Source organism: Camelus ferus, chromosome X (assembly GCF_009834535.1).
Source record: "Camelus ferus isolate YT-003-E chromosome X, BCGSAC_Cfer_1.0, whole genome shotgun sequence".
NCBI lineage: Eukaryota > Metazoa > Chordata > Mammalia > Artiodactyla > Camelidae > Camelus > Camelus ferus.
Genome location: NC_045732.1, coordinates 75,783,497 through 75,808,875, shown reverse-complemented (window position 1 = coordinate 75,808,875; position 25,379 = coordinate 75,783,497). Strand labels below are relative to the sequence as shown.

Genomic DNA, 25,379 nt, shown 5'->3' with positions numbered 1-25,379 from the left:
CAGAAAGCTGCTGTTCATTTACCTTTAAATATTTGATGAGCTCCCCCGGAACTTCTTTCGAGCCTGACTGAATCAGCTGGCAGTGGTGGAAGAATTTGTGCACATGTAGATCCTGAAAAACAGATGGACACAGCCGTATGAAATCTGATTCATTACCTTCAACACAGGCTCTCTACCTCTCCCCTCCCCGCCACCCGCATCTTGCAAACCTATTTACCAGGGGATTCTAATGGCCAGACTCGGCAGCTGCAGCTACCAGCACATGTGTTCATAAAGGAGCCGAGTCCTCCCAAGCAGCGCACGAGGCAGCAAACCCGGGCGCGCTCAGCACGGACCTACACACACCAGCTCGGCCTCAGTTCATGCCCAACTAGTCAAGCATGTATTTAATTTCTTTTATGGCTAGTGTAGTCTCTAAAGTCGGGCTGCTTCTGTATTTTAATGAAACGAGTGGGATTGGAGGTCTGAACTGACAGGTGAAGAGAAGGTTGCAGCAGGGAGTTGCCGGAACAAGTCTCAGGCACTCAGCGCCCGGGTTACCCCGGCCCGGCACCGGCCGGTGTCCAGCTGTCCTATGTGGAATCTGTAGACATTGATTTTGGGGACAGCATGGACTGTATCAGGAACTGGAATAATGAAACTTGGATTGTGACTTACTTCCTGTAATTATTACCTGTGTGATTTTGGGTAAATCATCTAATCTGACCGAGCCTCAGTTTCTTTACCTATAAAATGGCAAAGTAGGCAGGGAGAGCTGAGAAGGACCATGCAGGCCACACCAATAAGTGGGGACTTCAGCTTCTCTGTGATTTTCAAAGTGTGCCTGAGGTTTCCTCACAGGTAGTTGATTCTAATGACATGTATGCCAAGGCTAAGAGCAAACCGTAGTGGTCAGCCCTGGTCCACTGACTACAAATTTCTGTGTTCGACTCCAGTCTAACCATGAGAAAACCATCAGACAAATTCCAACAGAGGGGCATCCTACAAAATACCAGTACCCCTGAAACCTGACAAGGTCACCAGAAACAATTAAAGTCTCAGAACTTGTCACAGCCAATAAGAGCCTCAGATGGGACAACTAAACAGAATAGAAAAGGATCATTAATAGGTAAAAACTAAAAAAAACCTGAATAAAGTCCAGACCTCAGTTAATAATTATGTCTCAACACTGGTTCATTAGTTGTAACAAAAGTGCCATCGTAACGTAAGATGTTACTACCAGGGGGAACTAGGCACAGGGTATATGGGACATCTCTGTACTATCTTAATAATTTTTCTGTAAATCTAAGACTGTTCACAAAAAATAAAATTTATTGTTAAAAAATGGTGATACTAGCATCCATGTTCCTTTCAGAGTTTTGTAAGACTCGACTCAGTTTGAGAATAAAAGGATAGTGCGATTTGAGAAGAATTATAAAATGTGAGCTATTAGTAAGAATGATGTTATCACTAATGAGAAAGTCTTTCAGGCGACAACTTCACTAAGGCTGTAGCAATCAAATATAATCTATTTTAATCAAGAAAGACACTCAGGTATTAAAACTGACAAAATTCAGTTGATGTAACTTACTTGAGTGTAAATGGTAGACTCTAAGTGGCTTTTAATCTTCAACAAAGGCTTGGCACCATCTACCCACTTAATATCCACATTAGACTGCTGTGAAGAGAAAATACACACTTGAGTTTCTGTAACAGAGCAATAGATAGATGAACAACATATAACACCTTTATGCATTTCAACATTTTTCAGAAACAAGTGTGTTACTTTCACACACAGGGAGTTACTGGAGAAAGTAACTTGTGTCTAGAATAAATGTACCCTAAATCATTTTGAACTTCCACTCCTTTTCAGGCTAATATTTTTATACATTACAATAAAAATACCAAAGAAATGAATTTTTTAAATGATGAACGAAATCGAAGTCCCATTTTGAAAAATCATTATTAGAACCAAGAGATGTGAGGTTACTTTGTCAAACTATTATAAAGACTTTTCAACACTCATTTCCCATACTTATTTTTGTTGTGGGCCAGCACCAGTCCTCAAACTGCACTTTGAGTAGCTACTACTAGACCAAACTATCAAGTATGCCAATGGAATTCTACTTTTTAAACATTTCATCATGATTACTTCAACAAACACAGATATTTTCCTACCCTTCTGGATTCTGCATCATTCAGATTCAGGTAGCCTGGGGGAAGATTGGCGGAAACTGGCAGCTGCTGCTCAAATGTGATGATTCTACCATCCTTCAGCAAAGGTACCCAGGCAAAGCCAACTGCCAAGACAATAATCAACCATGAGACATGAAATTGCAAATGCAATTAGCTACACAAATGTCTGGCTGCTGGGGAGCAGGGTAGGGCTGATGATGTTGCCAGGGGTCTGTAGGTGGGAGTTCATCCAGCTGTTGGGCATCTGAGTACTCAGGAAGGATCGATGAGTTTGGATCGCTTCCTAATCCCAGCCTGGCCACTAACAGGTTATTTACTCTATCTCTTTGACTATAAAAATGGGAACAACAACACATCGTTTTTCCATCTAACAGAGTTATTGAAAAACCAAAGTGAGCAAATATACAAAAATACCTTAAAACATTTAAAGTACATCAATTTCATTATCTTCAAGTATTATTTAATATTATTCATAATATTTAATATTCATTAACATTGGGAAATAATTTTGGTAGACTTATTTTTCAAAAGATTCACATGTCTCTCATCCATCCTTACTAAGAAGGTAAAGTCTCATATCTGAGACTATAATCAGACAGCAATCACCATGTTCTAAAATTTCTTCCAGCAACCCTATGGGAAGTAAGGGACTATGGAAAATGTAGGTCACACGTCAAGGTTACATTCCATATTTATACAAGGCAGTATTCAGCTGGGCAGTTTTCCTGATTACAGAAGGAAGAGGTGTAGGAGGAGAATGCAGGGCACAGTGCTTACAAATTGAATCCACTGAGAGATTTTTCTCCCCAGTGTCTACATTTCTGAACGGTTCTACCCAAAGGAGCCTCTTGGCTTCCCATTAGAAAACTCATCATGTTCTCCTAAAAAAGCCAGAGCCATCTGTGTTGCTCAAGTCAAGCAGTGTCAGTATTTCCATTATAGAGATTACTCTGGGCTTCAAGTGTTTATAACTCAGCTGTAAAAAAAAACAAAACTCTGGACTGAGTTTTGGCATCTGAGAGAGGGTGTTGGCCAGAGAGTGCTTGTTAAAGCAACTGCTTTCTGATGCTTTAAAATACTTTGCGTGAGTGTGTATGTGTATGCGTGTTTACATTGTGAATGTAGAAGTCAACACAAATCTGGTTAGAATGTTTTCATTCACGTGTTTAATTTGGCAAATGCTTTAATCCTTAAGGAGACTAATACATTGCTTTCTCTAAGGAGACTGAATGGTTTTCTCAGATGCTGCAACATGCCTGAAGGACATCATTACTAGTAAAGCTTCAGAAATGCTTTACCCAGAGCTCTCCGTTTATAAAAAGCAGAGGAAAGGAACATGAGCAGAAGAATCACTCAAAAGGACCCTGTCAAAGTAGTTAAACTGAAAATTAGACAAATGACAAAGGTTTCCAGTCTAGAGAGTAGGAAACTGAAAATAGATTTCTTGTTCTTAGACGATATTTTTTCCTCATAGAAATTTTTATTGAGATATAATTCAGATACCATACAATTCATCTGTTTCAAGTATACACTTCAATGATTCTTAGTATAGTCACAAAACTGGGCATCTACCTCCACTCTCTAATTCCAGAACTTCTTCATCAGCCCAGAAAGAAACTCCATACCCCTTAGAAGTCACACCTTACACCCCTCTCCTTCCAGTCCCGGACAACCACTCATCTGCTTTCTGTCTCTCTGGAATCGCTTGGGCAACATTTTTGCACTGTGAATTAATCAGAGCATGGCCAAGGGTGTCTCAGTCAAAACTCATGTAGAACCCCTAGAAGCTATAAAGGTACAATGTCAAGCAGATGCTCCGCTCAAAGGTGTGAAGCCACTTAAAGGACAGACAGTTAAAAGTGACGGTGGCACACCAAGTAAGTGTCTCATGCTTCACTGAGCATCTTGCACACTTCCGTTTAGGATCTGGATAAGGAACTAGCCAATTTGTTTCTCAGGAGGTGCACTGTTATGGGTTCTCATTGTTTGCCCGATTTCTTCTCACCCTACAAGGTCCCGAGCCTGAATGAACTGCAATTTCTATGGGGATCCAGAACAGGACCATGCTAGCCACTAACGGAACTTCCTAACATTCAGTCCTCTGCCTGCCAAGCATCACTCAGATGTCTAACACCTCAAGCTCAGCATCAGTCCAAAACCTACCATCCCTACCCACAATTCTGCTACTTGGCAATACCTTCTTTCCAGTTTTGAAACTTCAGTGCTAACTTAGAATTATCTCTTTAGCAGCCAGTCTCTCGCCAGGCCTAATATATTTCTCTGTAATTCTCTTTGTCTTCCTCTCCTGGCCTTTGAAATGGCCCCCTAACTGGTGTTTCCTTCCTTCTTCCTGCTCCAACTCACCTTACCCATTATATTGCTCCCTGCTTAGATTTCCTGCAAAACAGCTCTGACTGGTGTTTATAATTCTTCAGTACTTCCCTACTGGTGACAGAATAAAATCAAATCCACAATCTGGAAGGCTTTCCACGGTCAGATGCCTCCTTTTCCACCTGGCATCCTGATTCCCTTCGCAGGACCCTGTGCTTCAGTGGCATTGAACCACCTGTGGTTCCCCATCCATACCCCTCAACGCTCTGCCTCTGTACCGGATGCTCATTCACCCTGGAGTCCTCCACCGTCCTGCCATCTCTGCATTAGTGAACTACCTTGCCCTTTAAGGCCTCCCACACACACCATCTCCTCCTGGAAGTCTTCCCTGAATCCCAGCCAGTTGTCCCTCCACCAACTGAAGTAATAATTCGCTCTGCTCTAAGATCACAGGGAGCCACTTTCTTAGTAACTGCTACTTTCTATCTTGTATTAGAGTTGTCTACCTAGGTCTCATTTCCCCTGCTAGATCACTGCTCACTGAAGATGAGAGCTAGGTTTGATTCTCCACTGTATTCTCCAGAGCACCACCTACAGTATCTTATACAGTGTAACTATGCAGACATACTTGCTGAGTGAATGAACAAATGAACGAATTTAAGATGGATCTAGACTACCTTGGATCTGAATCCCAGGGCCTGCTGACATTTATATAGTGGGTGTTCACAGGGCCTCCTTCATTCTAAGGATGCTTCTCCCTGGTTTATCTAAAACCTTGCTGAATGGGACCATGCCTGGGACTTCAAGAGCAATGCTTATTCAAGTTCATGCAACGTGTCCTCTTCTCATTAGAACACCAATCTCCCTCAGGTTCAAAAATGCTCATGGTTATGGGCTCACTTCCCTCTTCCCACTGAGCAGAACTGGAAAGTTCTGGTTGCTGGGCCATTCTACATCAAAGAGATAACAAAAATGCTGCAGCACAATATGGGTTTCCCTCTGAGAAGGGCAGTATTACTTTATGTTGCCTACAATAGTCGAAGCACACTGCAAGCATTTGGACATGACACTGGGTAGAAATGATGATAAAATGAACACATAATTCATCTTTTACCAGTGAACTTTTAACTCAGACATGTACTTTTTGGTGAAGGGAAGTGGTTTGTAACTTGAGGAAAAGAGGTTATATCTCCCAGACAACTCCACTTCAAACAGCTCTAGAGAGAGACATTGAAGGAGCACACGTACCTGGGGTTTCAACTGTGTCCTGCTTTTTGGTTGTTCCCTTTGTGTTAATTTCACAACTTACATGATAAAAAGTGAAAAGCAAATGATGTTTCTGATGCAGGTGAATGGGAAGCTCAATTTTAATCTGAAAGGAAAGCAAAATAAAAATAGCATTTTCTTTTGTGTTAATTGTCAAGCTGGACTGTCAGACCTTTAGTTCTGTTTCATCATACTTTTCCAATGACATACTTTTCTAAAGGACAGGCCAAGTGGTCAAATAATAGTTATCATTTAAATATATTCCAAATGCTTTTCTGGTCAGTTTCAGTTTGACAACAATATTCTCCCGGGTTGTGAGGGCTGATTTATTACTTTTGCTGGAGAGTCCAGTTGATTCTCCTGGATTCAACTTTGCAGTAGGATTTTCTAAAATGCTGGATCAAAACCACATCCTTACAGCCCAGGGATACTATGTAACTCAATCTGAGTCAGTCAATGCAATCCATCTACAATGTGCACTGAACTTGAAAGGCTGCTTTTTTGGCAATCATTGCCCTTCTTTCCATGAAAAAAAAATTAAGCCTTTACAAGTAAATGTGCAAAAGTCACTGTGGTATTATGGTATCAACAAATTACAACTCATATAAATTTCTTTAAATGAAAAACACAACTTCAGTCTTGAATAAAAAAAAACGCCATCCTGACACATGAATTTAATGTGAAAAATTAATACTTCAATACAAGCATCTCGAGTAATTTTCCAATCAGAACCCAACTGAATATTCGTAATGCCTCCTGGGAAGTATGTGGGAGACAGATTACAGGTTGAGTTGATTTAACGGACATGCGTGTACCTGTAGAGAACACACGCAAACACACACACTCATATTCACTTTCCTGGTCAATATACAGTGAATGATCGAAAAGTCTATTTCTGGCTTCCTAAAGATAATGTGGACTATTTACTACATGAACAAGTTTCCTCTAGTGACTGGCATTGGTTGCAGAGAGGGACATATTAAACAGCTCAGTGATGGACATCTGGTCTAATTATCATTCACACAAGGCATGGTTTTGGTGTTATAACTAATTTCTGTTGTAGGTATATTTCACCACAGAATCTGCCTATCCACAGGACGCAGACCATCTGGGTATCTAATGCTCTGCTGCACATAAATATGGACATACTCCCTCCCTGGGTGGCAAAAACGCAAAGCACCATTATCCTCCTCCCCATCCCCCGCGAATGTAGGGGCATTGGACTGAGAAGGAATGAGCCAGCCTAAGGCTGGGGTATAAGGCCTCCTCCACACAACAGCAGGTGGACCTGGGGAAATCGGGACGGCAGGGGGGATGGTTTCAGCCCAAGCCAGGAATGGAGACGTGGGGCCCGAGAAGCAGCAACAGCAGAGTTTCTGGCCTGGGATGCACAGCCAGGTTCCAGGGAGACATGTGGGAATCAAAAGCAGCCTGAGGATTCAGATAAGCCAGATACATACAGACTAGAAGAGGCAGTGTGACAGAGACACTAAGACACTGGGAAGGACACGGAGACATAGAGATAGAGAAGTGGGGGAGGGAGGGTATAGCTCAGTGGTAGAGCGCTTGCTCAGCATGCACGAGGTCCTGGGTTCAATCCCCAGCATCTCCAGTAAATAAATAATTAAATAAATAGACCTAATTACCTCCTGCCCCCAACCCCACAAAAAAGAAAAAAAATGAGAAGTGGGAAGAAGGAAAAAGAGGGAGAGATGGAGTCAAAGACAGAGACTGAGGAAGGGTGCCCACAGACCCGGAGAGTACACCAGTCCCCTTTGCCTGCGTGGCACTGAGACATCTGGTGCAGCCAACGGGATTCTGGTGGCCCAGCTGAGCTGCTGAGTCTCTCAAAGAGTTTCACTTACAGAGTCTGTGTCCTCCCATGCAGAAAGAACCACAGGAGGAAACAGCTAGAGGGTGTTCGGAAAATCCCTTCTAAATTTCTCATTAAGCTTTGGAAATGGAGACTCAGAAAGGGGAAGTAACTTGCTCAAGGTGACAGAGCCAGGTGTCAAAGGGAGGGCTAGAAACCTCGTTCCAGCCTGGTGTCTGTTTCCTACATTATCTCACGTCCGAGCCCCTTCCACTTGTGGGCAAATGCTCCACTGTCATCAAAGGGCACCAAGCAGGCAGTGGCCCCTTGTTTTGATGTGACATTTTCTATTTTCATGGGAGAAAACACTCGGGGGCTGAAAAGTGCAGATACAATGTTGGAAATGACAAAGAAAAAAAGAGCAACCCCTGCATTTCATAAACGTTAGAATCCTGTGCTTTACCTCATCATAGAACTCTGGATTTTGGTTGTGATGTGAGACAACAGCATAAGCATTTGTGGTAAAAACAGATCCCGTGGGTTTTCCATAAATACACTGCAAAAGAAGGAAACAGAGTCACCACTCTCCATGCTGTTCTTTAAACACCATGCCATGGAACCACATCCAGTTAGAGGCATCTGTGAGCACAGGGTCACGGCCAAGCCCACCCAGCTCTCACCATGAGCCTGTAAATTACAAATAATTTACAGTCACTCCAGACACCACCCCAGACATTGCCTAAGTTGGCTGCATGGATGCTTCTGAATTTCCAGCCATCAAAGAAATATAATTCCAACCTAGCTGATGGTAAGAGGCTGAACACTTCTAATCATATGGAAGGGAAAGACTCTCCACAACCAGGCCTGGAAAGCTTACTTCTCTCAGCTATTTGCATTTCTTAATACAAGAAGCTCCCTCTCAGTCAGTCAGCAGCATTTGCTGAATGCTCCTTGTGTGGTGGGCAAGGTGAGGAGTTACCAAAACAGAACTGACCAGCAGATATATTCCTAGCCTAAAGGAATTCGAAATTGAGGGTCCATTAAGCTACAGACAAGCTCACTGTTCTCGCACTTTACGAGCCACATTTTAAGAGTCACTGGCTTGCTGTTACACCAATAAAATAAATGGAAGCTTTCTACGGTTCCATGGAAAGATCCGATTTCATTTCTAGTGTGTTTTTCACTTCCATAGGCCTAAGAAGGTCAAGGATGAATATGGAGTGAGCGTGCCAAGGTCCTAACTGCCTCATTCGGGTACTTCAGAGCCGGCCTCCAGGCCAGCTAAGAAATGAACCTGCGACTCCATGTAACTACATCACCAGTTCTCCCGAAATAGGGTTATGTGGGCAATTTGCAGGAATTGCTGAGAGGTAACCTAAGAATCTTTCAGCATACAAAAGGATATTGCGTGGGGGCAAAGGAAATGTTATTCTCACCTCTGCTCAAGGGAGAATCAGAGAAAATATACTTAATCTGTTCCAGCTAATCCTTAATTTAACTTAGGTTCCTCTGTGAAAACAAATCTTTCAAAGGTAGGAGTGAGGAAACATCCAATGACTTAATCGGGAACACTCCAGCTTCTTTCCCTAGATGGTTTAAGTGGAAGACCGCCCTCCATCTGTCTGATTTAGGCTCAGGCTAGAGAAGTGGGGAGCCAGATAAACACTCTGAGATGGCTAGATGTTCTGACTTCTCTCCCAGGCCTCTGATGAAAGGGCTAAAAGAGCCAAAAGTTCAAAGCAGCTATAAAGAGCGCAAATGTAAAGGCGCTGTGAACTGACAGCTATTTAAGGACCGCAGTATCAGATAATACTGAGATGCTTTCCATAGATCACTAATTCAAGTTTGGAGGCCCCCATTTGGCCAGTCACAGAGAAGTCAGATCTCAGATCAAAGCAGTCATGCTCTGCTTCTGTCAGCTAGAAGCCTGTTCAGGTTTCAAGGAGAATGGAGTTTATACTCCCCTGATGGTACCACTACAAACTGTCAGGTCAGAGCAGAAAATGACCTTGTGATTAGGCACTGGAGAATTCTAAAACCCAAGTGGAGCAAAGGCAAAAATCTGGCCTATGAAGCTTCCTCACTTTTAGAGCTATCTATGTTCCTAACTCATTTTGTTATTTCTTAATATTTAACTCATCCTTGTAGTTAATGTGTAAGAGCAGAAAAGACAATATTACATGTGTCACTTGAGTACATTTTCTCTTTGACGTTTAAACACATTAAACTTAGCATATGAAACTACCAAGGACCAAAATCTCTATCTCTACTAAAAAGGCATGCTTACCAGCATCATAAACAAACCTTTAGAGCGCTAGCATCACTTTCATCTGAATCCCGGAATTCCACACAGACCGCAATGTTCCTGGCCTAAAATGATTCATTGTTCAAAATGAGTCACAAAACAAGATGATTATAAATAACACTTTATACCCCAAAATGTATAGTTTACACTGTTTACCTTGGCAAATGTTTTCTGGCTATCATATTTTAACTGCAAGGGATATACATACAGATGGTTTTTGTAAATAGTAAATGGATAACAGTATTTTGTCATCTCTGGAACAAACTCTTCAACTTCCACAGTAATATTTTGACAACTCTTTTCAAAAGGCTTCAGGGGCACGTATGAAGAAGTAATACAATCTATAGCAGAAAAAAAAAAACAGGCAGAGATAATACAATTCAACAATCATTAACACATTTCTACATTTATAAAAATATACACGGATAGTGTTCTCAAAGAGCAGTTTAACAAAGAGAATTCTTAGTGATTGACAGAAAGTCATACAACCACTTGGAGAACCCAAAAGAACAAGATGGAGTAAATAGTCTGATGCTGATTTTAGTGGAACCCTTCAAACCAGACGTGGATTGCTATTTCATTCTTAACATAGAGGAGAGTGATTTGCCAAATACAACACATTATAATTTTGACAAATTTAAACTCTGCAAAGAAATCCATTATGTTTCTCCTCCTGTGGCTGCAATTTAGCTTTCACTGCAAATTTTTACTGGTATCAGGGAAGTAACGGTAAATCTATGCCTCCAATTAGCCCATGGCTTTTCGAAAGTGAACTTGGTGCAGGTGCAAATTTTCACTTAAGAAAGAATGGCAGCCTTTTGAAACTACAGATCTTACGATGTGTCACCAATAAGAAATTCAATCCTCCCGAACGTGCAAAACCCAAAGCCTCAGAGAAGGGTAGCAGCATGCTATTGAGGGAGCCACTGCAGTAAAAGTTATTGACACATTAAGGGGCTCTAAGACTGCTTGTCCTTGCTGCAGAGTGATACTGGTGGAGAAGGAAGACCCAGGAGAGTCAGACCTGAGGACACAATATTTTTCACTGGGTTTGGTTTTATACCACAGCAATACTTACAACAGAATAATATGTGGAGGTACAGAGTAAAGGTGCACAGAAACAAGTGATCATTCCAATACCCAGAGATAACTACTGTTCATGCTTTGGCGTATTTTCTTCTAGTCTTCTTTCCATGTGTATGTTATACAAAAATACAAAAGTCCCACTATATACATGGAACTTTATCCTGGCTTTTCATCATTTTACCTGATGTCTTATTCCATGAACTCTTTGTGAACGTCATGTTTCATAGCTGCATGAAGTTTCATGGTATCAGTATACCATAGCTGTCTTAACCACACGTGACAGTGTTAGACTCTTTCGTTATTTCCAATTTTCTCCCCAATATAAACAATACTACAGAGAACATCTTTATGCATAAATTCCTGTCTACATCTCAAGTTGTTTCTTCAGGAGAAAATAATCCATTTTACTCTTGGATGTTTTAAAATGTCAATTGCCATTTTCCTACTTACAATCCTTTAGTGACTTCTCATTGAACTTGGAATAAAATCCAGTGTTTTAAAGAGTTACCATGGTCTTTATAATTCTGTACAGGATGTGATCCTTCCTACTTCTGTTTCATCTCCAATCTCCCTTGCTCCCATCACACACTACACTACGGCCACATTGGCTTCCGTTCTGTTCATACCAACCACACTAGCTCCCATCTCAAGCTCTTTCTATCTAGGATGCCCTCAGAGTAGAAGCTACAGTCCCAACCAACGTATGCTGCCTGGACCACTTGGTGGGCCTTCCTTGGCCACCGTTTTTAAAGCAGCCTACCCCAATCACTGAAATCACTCACTTATTTCTTTTCTTGTTTAATATCTGTCACTCCTTTTAGACTTTAATCTCCATACTTTTAAAGCGTCTTGTAGGTATTAAATAGAGTTTACTCAAGAAATGCTTATTCGGTGAATCTCAGAATTGTAATGCCTTAGTTATAGACATTCATGGATATCTCCTGCCAAATTATCCTCCTACTTGTGATAGGTGGTGATGCCAGGCCAAAACCAAGCAAGCCTTAGACAGTTTCACTTTATTTTTGTAAATTTGATAGAAGAACAAAGACATCATAATGCTTAAATGTTTAAATTTGCATTAGTGGCATAATTACTGAGAGTGAACATTTTTTGAATCTTTACTAGTCATTTTATTTCCTGCAGATTGTCTTTGGTGTCTTCCGTCCATTTTTCTCCTGGGATCTTAGAGTCCTGTCTTTAGACAAGAAAAAAATTCTCCTCCTTTTTGATCCATTCGTGGATGAGACTTATCCAAGGCAAAGGGAGCAGAAACTGACTGGAGCACACTCACAACATCACATATTATAGATGAAACAGCATCTGATAAAATCAAGTGACTTCACTTCCTAATCTGTAACTATTCACCACGTGTACTGGGTTGAATAGTGTCCCAGCAAAATTCACGTCCCCTGGAAGCTCAGAATGTGACCTTATCTGGAAACAGGGTCTTTGCAGATGCAATTAGTTAAGATGAGATATACTGCTTGAAGGTGGGCCCTAATCCAATGACTGGTACTGTTAGAAGAAGGCCATGTAAGGACGGAGGCAGAGATTGGAGGGATCCAGCTACAAGCCAAGGGATGCCAAGGGTAGCAGGGAGTCACCAGATGCTAGAAAGAGGCAAGGAATGATTCTTCCTTAGAGCATTTAGAAGGAGCCTGGCCCTTCTGGCACCTTGATTTTTTACCTCTAGCCTCTAGAACTGCAAGAGAATAAATGTTTCATTGTAAGCCACCCAGTCTGTAATACTTCCTTACAGCAGCCCTAGGAAACTAATAAATACACCATGTAAACCTCAAGAAAAATACTGCTAAGATAAAAACCTGAGATTCAAACACAGCCCTTAAGGTTTATTTGCAATATGTAAGTTCTTACTTGATAAATCCACAGGAACGCATTCTACTGTGATGTTTAGCTGCCCAGGAATAATCTGCAATTTGGTCTTCTCTGGCCTGGCATAAAATAAGAATATTTTATACTTAAAACAAATGATTACTAAATGCATTGGTTACCCTATATCCAACCTTCCAAATGCTTCCAAACCCAAATGCTCCAAAGCACTTGGTTTCTCCCATATGTGACTCATACTCCTCATTTTAAGAAATTAAAATTCCTCTATTATATCAATTTACCACAGTAACTCCACACACTTACTTCTTGTATTCCGAGAGCAATTTGAGAATGTCTTCATTTGAAAGCTTGCTACTGTCTTGTTTATACAAAGGAGAAAATCTCCCATCCAGGTCAAGAGAGCCTTGAATATCTTTGAAAATGGGTCTAAAACAGCAACAGGAGGGGTTTAAAAAAAAGAAGTATTGATAAATTAAGATAAAAAAGTGCTGGTGAGTATACAATGGTGAAACTATTTTGGAAAATAATTTGGCAATTTCTGATGAAGTTATGCATACGCCTGCCCTCTGACCCTACAATTCCACTCCCAGGCATATTTCTACACGGTACTTCAATGTTCACAGCAGATTTATTTGCCATGGCCCCAAACTGGCAACAACCCAGATATTCATCAACAAGTGAATGGCTAACCAAACTGTGGTACATTCACATAATGGAATACTACTCAAAATGAACAACTGAGACATACAACATGACTGATGAAACTCAAAAACAGACTGAGCATGAGAAACCAAACGTAAGAGAACATACTGTGTGATTCCATCTATATGAAGGTCTAGAGTAGGTAAAAGTCATCTAAGGTCAGTAGTTGCCTGGGTGGAGGTGAGATGGCTGACTAGACCGGAGCGTGAGGGAACTCCCCAGAGTCATAGACATGTTCTATATCTTGGTTGGGGTGGTAGTTACATGACTGAATATACTTGTGAAAATTCATCAAACTGGACATATAAAATGTGCATTTTCATCAAAGGTAAAGTATATCTCAATAAAGTTGATAAAAATTAAATTAGGTCTTTAAGATCAACTTACAGTTTACAATATATTTGTAAAGTTTCCAATATGAATTTGAACTATTCCCTGCCCTTCCCCTTCTTCCATTTTTAAGCAGCTATCTTACTGCTAAAACGGGAAGTAACATAAAGCACCCAACACGCTGGAAGCAGCCAGAGCCAGAAACATAATTCCCCCGGCAGAGCCTCTGAAAATGTGGTTATATGCATTAACCATTGTTCCTACTTCTAAGCATATCTCCTTTATATTCAGTAAACAGGGGTTTAATCATACATCTTTTAAATACCCCAGCCAAGCCTTTAGAGTGAGCTCCTGCTACTGCTGACAACCAAAAACAGCTCAGGAAGAAGAAAAAAAATAGTGTAATTCCTCATCAGAACTGGGGATCAAAGCTTCTAACTTTGAAGATTTTAAAATTTACTTTTCTTGATACAGATCAGCATCAAGCGGCGACTGCTCCGACCTGAAGCGGGGGTGGGGGAGGGCGCCGCAGGGGTCCAGAGCGGAATCTACAGTCATGTGCCATGGGTTCTGAGCCCTGCTCACACACGTGCCATGTGAACTTGGCCAAGGATTTTTTTTTACTTCTGTGCCTCAATTTCCTTATCTCCAAGATGGGGGAGAATGGTCCCTACCTCTTAAGAAAGTATACATGAAATGTTTAAACCTTGGCCTTGTACAAAGTTAGCACTTAATTACCGTAAATAATAACAGCAGCAGTAGCTGGGGCATCACTAAGTGTGCTTGTATCTACACGCTGTATTTCACCTTCTATAATGCCGAAATATACCACCCTCCACTGCTCCTTGCCCTTGACCCATCTTTAGCTATCATTTCTCACCAGTTTGCAAAACAAAGACAAGGTGCCTTTTCATCTATCAACATACAAAGCATTTTGAGACCTTCCCCAAAAATGAAATGATTATCCATGGTGACAGAAGAGTTAATTAGCTTAGAATCTTCTACCCTTATGCTCCTCCCCAGCACCCACTGAACAGAATTGATTGAATTATTCAGAACATGGTGCCCTTTCCCCAGAAGTTCCAGTGAGCTGTACAGGCTGTACCACAAACAAGCCAGTGCACCTGGACCTCAAAGTGGGGAATAAGCAAGAAACACGTTTTAAGTCATCACTGTAGGCAGATTTGTAAGATTTGGAGGAAAATCATGTAACCCACCATCAGATACGTGGTACAGATAACACACTTCCTAATAACTAGCCCTGAAGGGGCTGCCAAATTTGTCATCAGAGAGCAAGAAAGTCTATTAAGTAATTACACACTTGCACTTACTACATTCTTTGCCTTCTAATTTTTAGTATGTTTTTCAGAATTACTCTATGATGGCTTTTCAAAGCATAAACCCAGCCAATTCTGAAACAGTGGGCATATTGTATATAATTCACCACAGTTTCTGGTTTTCTGGGGAAAAAATATTCCATCACTTTAGCAAATAAGCTCTGCTTTAAAACGTAATAAAATTAAGTGGTGTCAGTCAGCTCAGTAACCCAAGCCAAAGAAAATTTCCCTGAAGCAAGACATTTAAAGAAATCAAAGGGTCTTTGAGGCACAGCAAATTCCAAGAGAAAGAATTCTTGTATCCTGTTATGGACTAAATGTCTGTGTCCTCCCCCGGCCCCAAAGTTCATATGGTGAAATCTAATCCCCAAAATGATGATATTAGAATGTGGTACCTTTGGGAGGTGATTCAGTCATGAGGATGGCCCTCATAAAAGGGATTAGTGCTCTTAAAAGAAGCCAGAGAGCTAGCCCGCCCTCCTTCTGCCATGTGAGGATACAAGGAGAAGTTGGTTATCTACAACGTGGAAGAGTCCTCACCAGAACCCAAACATGCTGGCACCCTGATCTCGGACTTCCAACCTCCAGAGAAATGTCTGCTGTTTAAGCCAGCCAATCTACAGTAATTTATGATAGCAGCCCAAATGGACTGAGACACAGCCCAAGTATCCCAACTGGCTTGTCAGAAACAGACTTCTGAATGCTGCTGGCAAGGACAACAGCCTTCAACTTCACACAGGAGTGTGAATAGATGGGTCAGGATTATATTTGTACAAACCTGGCAGCCCAAGCAAAAGGCATTCTGTATTGTCCAAGGCGGCTACACACTTGCTTAGCTGTCCTGTGCACCTTCTGGGCTGTCTAAGGACAGAAACAAGAAAATAGGCTCATATTGGTTCACACTTCCAGGGACTCATCCAGAAAAATAATCCTCCCCAACTTACTGATAAAAAAACATCAAAATCTAGAGGGGGAAAAACATAGAAATAGCTACAATAAAACACAATACACATCAGCCACCCATTTTTCAAGACCAAAGCACTTCCTAAAGGTTCTGTGTTTTTTCATCAAGAGAGCCCTCATCAAGATATCAGAAGACAGATAAAATGCATGTGGGGCATATTTTGTACCAAAGACCACTAGTGGGAAAAATTTAAGCAGTTTGTGTATGTATTTCCTTTCACACATGAGCAGGCAGACACTCCATTCTTGGGAGAAGTTTGGTCTGGGTACAGTTGACCTTTCAACTCCCAAGATAAAAGCCAAATGACCAAGAATCAAGGCAATTAGTTTCGTGTGGGCAGGAGCTGCTGTTTGCACAGGCGCGGGGAGATGACACAGGAGATTAACTGCCTATAGAGTCTAAACAGGCTGCGAAATGCAGGCTGGACACTTATCCCGAGGGAGACAGAATGCGCGAGGCTTTTATCTACATTGTTGAGATCTTTTTTCCCCCCACAAATTAGTCATATGTCTCCTCAGCGTCTCCCACTTAATAAACACTATTTGGAGACAAAACTAAATGCCATGTACAACAGATCAACTCTCATAAATACTCAGCAGCTGGAGTGTCGCTAATGAACTCAGCCACGAATGCATCCCCTCTATGGGCCTCAGTTTTCTCATTTACAAAACGAGAGGAGAGGATGAGATCACAAATTTCTACAAGTTTGTATGTCATGATCCAGAAATTTGGATGATTCTAGGGGTTCCCGACTTTTAAGGTTGCCGTTTAAAGATATTAGACAGTAAAAAGAACAATCCCCACTATGTACTATGCCAACACTTCAGGAAGACAGGCAGGTGTGATGTTTAAAAAGTAGGAGGGGCAAAAATCTCAGAATAAAGGCTAGCCCTTTGAATTCAATACACTGAAGCTTCACGAACGGCTCAATCTCTTGTCTTTCTATTTTCATGTCATCAAAGACAAGAGTCAATTTGAGTACAGACTGGCCTTTCGAAACCACAGGACCAGGTCCTCTTTCCCATCCCAGCTCTGCCGTTCTAGGGCTGTAGGCAGGGCTGGGAATAAAGAAAGAGTAGCTATTGCCAAGGAGATGGTGTCAATGAACAGATGTGGCCTAAAAGCCTTCAGTTCTTATTTTGATAAATAAGCAGAAATCAGACTGGCATGTCAAAAGAACATAAATGAAAAGGGAAAAAAGTCATGTTGAAGCTTGAGCAGGCATACTTAGAGTAGACAATATTTTCAGAATATACAGCATGCTAAGGGAGTATTGGTTTTTTGGGGTTTTTTTCTTTTTGGTAGAGTCATTGACAATATCATTTAAAATACCAGTAAGGGGGGAGGGTATAGCTCACTGGTAGAATGCATGCCTAGCATGCACGAGGTCTTTGGTTCAATCTCCACTACCTCCATTAAAAAATAGATAGATAGATAAAACTAAAATGCCAGTAAAAGGCAAATTCTACCTTAGGCTGAAATGCTCACAATCTGTATAAATACCTTTGCCGGGTCAGAATTTTTGATGTAAGGCTCTGCGCAGTGCGTGATGTTCCCCTGGAGAACCTTTTCAATCCTCGCGACTAGGAAAATTTCAGAATGTGGATTTGTCACGGAGAAAATTCCCTGGAAAAAAATTCCTTCCATTAGACTCTTTTTTTTTAATGTCACCTCATAGATACAGTTGTTTGGTTAGTGATTCCTAGTGGCGTGCTTGGCACTGAATGTTGATATTCAACATAGGATCATGTTCAGGACCTTGGTAATAGATAAGATTTCCTTTCATACAGTTTTCAAAGCTCCCGATGCTCCTTTCAGAATGGATTTTCTATTTTGTCACCAACATCACATCTATTAGTCCCCAATGTGCAGTGTCACCATGGTTGCTTAGCCTCTCGTGTTTGGCTGTGCTTGCGAGGTGCATCCTTAGGCCTAATCAATACAACGTGTATTGTTTGGCTTAAGTGGCATGTGCTCAGATAGTGTGCGTTTCTCAAGTGGAATAGGATATGCATTCATCAATGTAGCTGCCTCTAACTCCAGGGCAATTCACTCACACTTAATGACTAGTAACGGTAGCTAAGAAGGAAGAAGATACTTTACTGTTCTGCATAACATAAAAACTGAATTATCCTATAGAAAACATTCGTTTGCTGCTGTTAAGGAGCTCTGTTGCTTTCAATGTAAAGGCAAAGGACAGATGGTCTAAAACTCCTGTTGTTCCCATACACTTTATTGCAAGTACTAATGCAGATGCAACCCAAGTTCCATGAGTTCTCTTTGAATGCATGTGGAACAACCATATAATATCTTCCAAATAGCCCATTAGTTGGTTATGTCTGTTGCCTAAAAGAGCACCACACAAATGAAGTCAAGTGGAAAAATCCATCACTGGGACCCCACCAAGTTTTATTTTTCTGCTTGGTATATTACCAACTGTGTTAAGATAGCGTGTTCCAGTTTTCAAAGCATTTCAGACAGATTAGCTCATCTATTCCAGAGAGAACCCTCTGAGGTAGGCAGGAAAGAAGACAAAACTGGGTATAAGAAGCTAAGTAATTCCCCCAAATCTAACGGCTTGTAGGGATCTGGATATCGGCTGACTCAGCTCTGACTTCCCAAGCAGCAAGCATGGACGGAAGTGGTTAAAAACTGCTCAGGGCGTCAAATTTCCTGGGTTCAAATTCTGGCTCCCCCATTTTTTAGTTTAGGCAAGTCACATCCTCTCTACAGCTCAGATTTGTCATCTCTGAAATGGGGGCTGATGAGAGTAATAGCTATTTCATATCTTCTTGAGTGGATTAAATGACGTAATGCACATTAGGTACCTGGTTATTACCAGAGAAGCCCAAAGTCTCATGGTCACAGAACTTGATTTTTGGTTCTGCCAGGAGCATGCTGCCCGGGCTGTGAGATGTAGGTGGCAGACTGCCGGAGTGGCCTCCGCAGAAGGTATGATGAGCGCTGCACCTTGAGTGCCGCCTCATGCTTTCCGATTTCACATAACTGTGCCAGATGGTTTTTGTGCAGTCTCTCCCTTACTCTTCATAAAACCCCTCAAATGTAGGCACTACAATATACATACTTTACAGATCAAGAAATCGAAGCTTAGAGAGGTTTATGCAGTGAGCAAGTGGGTGAGGACCGTAGCCAGGGCTTCCAGACCACACAGCCCATGCTATACAGCCTTGCCGCCTCGCGACCCAGGCCTCCAACATCTCATGCAATGAAGCTGGACGTTAAGAGTAATACTGATTACGCCCCGGCAAATGCTCACCGGGTACCTATGGTTCCCTGTGCCCAGTACTCCGGGAGTTTCCCCACACTGATGCCAGCAACAAATACTGTATTTTTAAAGGATTTGACAATTGATGAGGACAAGGCACTTTCACTTGTTTATCTGTGATCCCCGTTAACTGCTGCTCCTACCAGCAGCCACGTCGTTCTGAGCCTGGTACTGTGCCGAGGGCTTTCTGGGGAGGGCACACCTTGTCTGAGCTACACAGCCGTCCCAGATGCAGGTACCATGGTTACCTCCAGTTTACAGATAGGGATACTGAGGCACAGAGATGTTCAGTGTTCAACTGAGCAGGGATGCTGGTGTAGGGGGACATTCTCTGGAGCTGATCTGCCTTTTGTCGCATCAGCTTCTGTTTTCCCTCGTCCCCAGAACACAGAAGAACAGCCAGAGAACACCCAGGAATCCTGTGTGGGCTGGGGGTCTGGCTCTTTAGGATAAGGCCTATGGCCCAGCCCTCCTTTCCCCGCCAGGAAGCCTGGATGTGCCTGACTTTTATCCTCTTCGCTGCCCCTTCCCTCTAAAGAATGGGTCAGGTCCCTCAACCCCAGTCCCCAGCATTTAGCCCCTCAGGGCACGGTAGGGTATGTGGTAGTCGTGACACGTTTTCACGAGTCCAACAACTGCTGCCCCCTATTGGGGAGCCCACAAGCCACAGGGAGGCAGACCCCCAAAAGTCAACAGCTCCCCCCAACCCCAACCCAAGGCCAGCTTGGAGGACATGGCAGACTGAGTGCTGTCAGGGCAACTGGGAAGGAATTGCCAGGCAGCTGAGAGTGAAGTGACTGGTCACAGTGGCTGTCTGGTGTCAGAGAGGCAAAATTCTTCAATAGACCCAGCTTCCTCCTTTTCCTAAGGTCACCTTGTTGCTCCTCAGAAAGCCACCAGAGAGGAAGACTCCAAGGAGCTGAGGGGGAGGGCCTAGAATGTCCCCCAAACACCCATGGTCCACCAAGCCCTGGGAGCAGCCTCTTCCCTCAGATCATGTTGCCACTTGAATAGCCTTGCTGGAGGGGGCAGGGTTGCCAGACAGCCCTTTTCGAGAGAGGCTGTTTCCCTCTCTCTAGGGTGACAGGGAAGCAGTACAGAACAGGGGACAGCTGGGCTTCAGAGCCTGCGAGATCAAGGTGCAGGTCCTGCTCCTCATCTTACTCGCCCTGGGACCTGGAATCAGCCACTTGATTGCTCTGTGCCTCAGTTTCCTCATCTATAAAAGGAGGACAGGAATAGTACCTACTTACTTTATTGGGGGTGCTGTGAGAATTAAATGACTTCATACAGATAATTTCCTAGAAAATACTGAAAAAACATTGTGGAAAAAAATCGATGCTAACATTCAGTCTCTCCCTACAGAGTACTGCATCCTAGTCCTAAACAGGAAGAAGTTGAGAAAAAGACTTCTTCAAAATAAAATGTTCCACTATTCGAAATAAATGACCACTTCCTCGTACTATTAGTCAATCTGAAAATATATTCTGCCTAGTATTGTTGATTGAGGTCTTGCAAATGGACCTAAGTTCAAATCCTGCCTTCACCACTACAGGCATGTAATGGTGGGCTACTTACTTCACCTCCCTGATCTGCAGTTTCCTCATCTGCAAAACAGCAATAACTATCCTCTTCTCCAAGACTATGGTGTTTACGTAAGATACCACTGGACAATTCCGGCACAAAAGCTATTCCAAAAATGTTGATTTTCTCCCTGACCTAGATAACAAGTGGGATGACACCTGAAACCACAATTTAAACATCTTGCATCGAACATACAGCTGGCACGTTGCAGTGACACGGCAAATACACCACTGGCTTAGAAGGACTTATCTGCCATTGTGTGGAAATTTGTAAACATATAATTTTTTAAACTTCTGGGGGGGGGTAATTAGGTTTAATTTATTTTTGGAGTAGGTCCTGGGTACTTAACCCAGGACTTCGTGCACACTAAGCATGTGCTCTACCACTTGAGCTATACCTTCCCCTCAAACATAAAATTTAATAGCAGGTTCTCAAATACTTGTCATCCTGTCCTTGCTCAATCTCTCTTTTAAAAGCACAGGCCATTGTAGTGCAGTGTTCATGTATGTTACAACTTGAGTCTGAGTAACAAACTAAGGAGAGGTAAGGGAATGAGGGGCAACATGGGGAAAAACGACCAGAGATCCACAGCCCAAAGAGTGTAGTGACAGCACATATCAAGTCTTCCCCTCCCACTGGGCAACCAGTATCAATCAGCACAATCTTTTCCCCTGAAAACCCCAATGCTTGGAGTTTATTCTAAGGAGATAATTGAACAAATGAGCTCACGTGTACGTGCAAGAATGTTCAATGCAGTCTTATTGACGATATCCAAAAATTAGAACTATCCTGTCATGAGCTAAATCAGTGGAATACCATATTAGCCTTTAATAAGAATGTGACCAAATCCAGAGATATTGATATTGGATGACAAACATGATGTTAAATGAATACAGTAAGTAGAAAACAGTATGACTATGAGACAGTTTGTATAAGAGTGTATATAACGTGAATGTGCTTATATATACATGACAGAAAGATCTAGAAAGATGTTCACCAAAATGTTAATATTTATTGCCTACAGGTGGTGATTTTTACTTTCTCCTTGATTACTTTTTGTATTGCTGGAATTTTCCATATAATAATGTATTTCTCTCTATAATCAGAAAAAAAAAGGAAGATCATTTTTATTTTGGGTAAAATAAACCTCCCTATAATGTAAGCTGCTTTGTTCTGCCTCTTCCCACTTTAATTCCAGGCCATACCCTAGTTTCCTTTCAGTTGCAAAAGTCTAGAAAGCAGACCATCAACTCTGCTCTGCCTAACCTCTTATGGCCTCCAGTCTGGTCAGAGGTCAAAGTGCCAGGAACCGGCTAGGCTCCTTCTAAAGGGGAGTCTTTGCATCAGATGGGGCGGAAGAGCGGGGCATTACAGCTGTGATGCAAGCAGCACCCTCCCATTGCTTTTGAACCCAAACTCCTTGTGTAAAGAGCCTTTATGCTCCATTAAAATTACCTACTCAGAATGGGAATGGGAGTTACGGGTGGGAGGTTATTGTAGGGTCAACTTTTTCTTCAAAGAGAAAAAAAGGGCCTTTCAGGTACTTATTGCCTTGCTCAGAAGTATGCACATGGGTACAGGGGCGTGTCTGTGTCATCTGCGCTCAGGCTCCACGGAGTAATTTCCTTTGAGATTCACATCATGGTCCTACTGAAAATGTTACTTCACCAATGATCACTAGCTTATTTGCTGGTTTTCTTTTTTCCCCTCCAACTTCAGTCACCAGAAAACCATCTATACAACAGACCCTACGAGAGTTGGGAAGCCTGTGAAAACACTGGCCTGGAACTCTGAAATAATCCAAGGCTGTTGCTGTTTCTTATTCTGGATGCGCTACCAAGGCTAAAAGATCATTCCTTACCTGCTTTATGTAGCGCAACTGAGATTCAGCAATTCCATGAATGAAAGACTCGGGGGAAGAGCCTCTGGCGTTTCCATCACTGGCCAGCTGGGTTGAAGGGCCCCACAGCATTTCACGGACAGACGGGGGATTCAGGTCTACGTGGAAGTCAGCTGAAATCTTACAATTGTTCTTTACATCAAATAAGGCAAGATTGATAAAAAAGGGTTCAACCTAGGAATGAAAAACCATTACACTTTTAAACTACAACTTTTTTAAGGTGAGGGAGGGGGAGGGGCACAAATTACAAAATAATTTTTTTTTCATTCCTCAAGTTTCTGTGATTATGGTTCATTTCTAAGTTCAACATTTAGCTAAAATTGCATTATGGCTCATTTGCATATAAGAAAGAGCATTCTAACCTGAAACTAACATTGTAAATCAACTACACTTCAACAAAAATTTTTAAATTTTTTGAAGTTTTTAAAAAGAGAATTATGGGGCAAAAAAAAAGAGCATTCTAAATAACAGACTATCAAATTTTCACTTTTGTCAGGTATGAATAATTTCACAAGTTATCAAGTTTTTTCAATGATGAATAGAAATCAGAAGCCACATTTAAAGAACATCAACTGTTCTACGAATAAATTTTAATTCTCCATAGGCTTACTGAAATTACCTAAAAATCATGCCAGTATTTCAGAGTAGAAATAAATCTTCCCTTTTGCTGGGTTACAGTTTACTGGATTATATGTTTAATAAGAGCTAATATCAGTCAACATCAAATTACTTGACAAAAGCTTTGCCCCATCAGCAGTTTTGGAAGACATGATTCCTCTCTACAGATGGCATTTGAAAGCTGGTCACAAAGAGAAATTTCATGCCAGATGGCATAAAGATTAACCCTTTACACACAGTAAGTCTGCTAGTGCATCTCAGTTACTTTGTAAGAGAATAAATCATCACTCTAGCTATTTTTCAAAGACAAACTAGAACAACAACAAAAAAGATGAACACAAAATGCAGTCTCCGTGGCGATTTTACATTCATAGTTGCAAGTATTCCTGAGCAACTCAAATGATCCGTGACAGCTAATAATTAGAATTTTCTGTGTAGAACACAGTGAATTCACTTGAGGTAAATAGTCGAGCGAGGCTAGCGGACTGCACAGCATCCGTGTTCCTCTATGGCTTCGGTGTTCCTTACTCACAGCTATGAGTCAATTTCACAGAAGTCATAATCCCTAGTAGAATTTACAAATTTGAGGATTTTCCAGGTTCTAGAGATATGTCCCTCTTGAATGTCAAGAGCCTACCCACTCGATCTGCTATTCTGAATAGGTAAGAGCTTCATGAATCCTCTCAGGATGAAAACATATTCCTATTTTGGCAAAAGAAAGATGTGTGTGAGATTCTTCTATGTCAAACTTATCAAAAGATGTAGCAATGGAATTTTTACCCAGTAAATTAATTCTCAGCAAAAAAAAAATTTTTAAATAAAAAAGACGTTCCCTTAAGGCACTGGTTTAAGGGAGGTAGAAGGAAAAGTCATACATACGTTTGTGGGTGGCCCTTTTGCATTGTCTCCAATTTGACCCAAGATATTGAAAGTTAAATCATGGCACTTGACCAGGAAACGTTTATTGCACTTTTCCTCAAATGGCTTTATATCTGGTTCAATTCCTGAAAAGTCCAACCTCTATAAAATAGATAATATGAATCATTTCTCACCCAAACAGAATTCATATGAATATAGATCTATAAGTAAAAACTGCAGAATCCAATAGTTCTCTGTCCATTCTTCATTTGAACCCTAATTTTTCATTCAACAAGCCTTTGTAGTGCTCTTATACAAAGATTCAAACACTGATAGAAATCTCTACCTCACTCCCTACCCCAGTCCTGTGACCTCATCTCCTACCACTCCAGCCTACCCCCAACCTCTGTTCCAGCCCCACTGGCCTCCTTGGTTATTTCTCCAGCACACCAAGTACACTCTACCTCAGGGCCTTTGCACTTGCTGTTCTGTCAGGAACCCTCTTCCCCCAAGATAGATGCATGGCTTACTCCTTCATTTGAGTCTCCAATCAATTGGCATTTCCATAGAGAGACCTTCCTTAACTTCCTATAAAAAACTGTACTCTGACACTCTAGACTCCCTTTCTTTAATTTCGTTTTCTGACATTATTTTTAATATTTATTTGGTTGTTCATTGTTTGTCTTCCCCACAAAATACTACGTTGCAGGATTGCAGGATGATAGGAATTTTATTTCTTTTATGAGCTGTGCAGAGGACATATCTGACATGAATGGATATGGAAGGCAACAAGAATAACAAAAGGCCTCTCACTTAGAAGATTCAGTACATTGTGATGTTATCAACTTAGTTGGGAAATAAAGTGAATGGCAGGCATGGAGGGAGGGTGAGTAGAGATGGTGAGTTCAGTTTGGGATGTGTTGAGTTTGAGGTGATGCAAGTAAGTGGTTGGAAAAATAGGAGAGGTGTGGGT

The 25,379-nt window shown here is 41.6% G+C and overlaps 1 protein-coding gene across 3 annotated transcripts in view; it reads right to left on the bottom strand.

The window, feature by feature from the left end:
• Positions 1–25,379, bottom strand: part of DOCK11 (dedicator of cytokinesis 11) — a 129,863-nt gene that overhangs the window by 82,638 nt on the left and 21,846 nt on the right. For 2 of the 3 annotated variants that reach the window (XM_032475843.1, XM_032475846.1), the window contains exons 10-22: positions 24,428–24,568; positions 22,892–23,104; positions 17,664–17,786; positions 15,975–16,057; positions 13,131–13,253; positions 12,852–12,928; positions 10,047–10,231; positions 9,890–9,955; positions 8,049–8,141; positions 5,755–5,878; positions 2,158–2,279; positions 1,571–1,657; positions 23–112 (exon numbers count right to left, since the gene is read on the bottom strand). In XM_032475843.1, coding sequence (XP_032331734.1) covers positions 23–112; positions 1,571–1,657; positions 2,158–2,279; positions 5,755–5,878; positions 8,049–8,141; positions 9,890–9,955; positions 10,047–10,231; positions 12,852–12,928; positions 13,131–13,253; positions 15,975–16,057; positions 17,664–17,786; positions 22,892–23,104; positions 24,428–24,568 — 1,527 coding nt within the window. The remainder of the gene's footprint in view (positions 1–22; positions 113–1,570; positions 1,658–2,157; positions 2,280–5,754; positions 5,879–8,048; positions 8,142–9,889; positions 9,956–10,046; positions 10,232–12,851; positions 12,929–13,130; positions 13,254–15,974; positions 16,058–17,663; positions 17,787–22,891; positions 23,105–24,427; positions 24,569–25,379) is intronic. The other variant, XM_032475845.1, reaches the window with a different exon arrangement.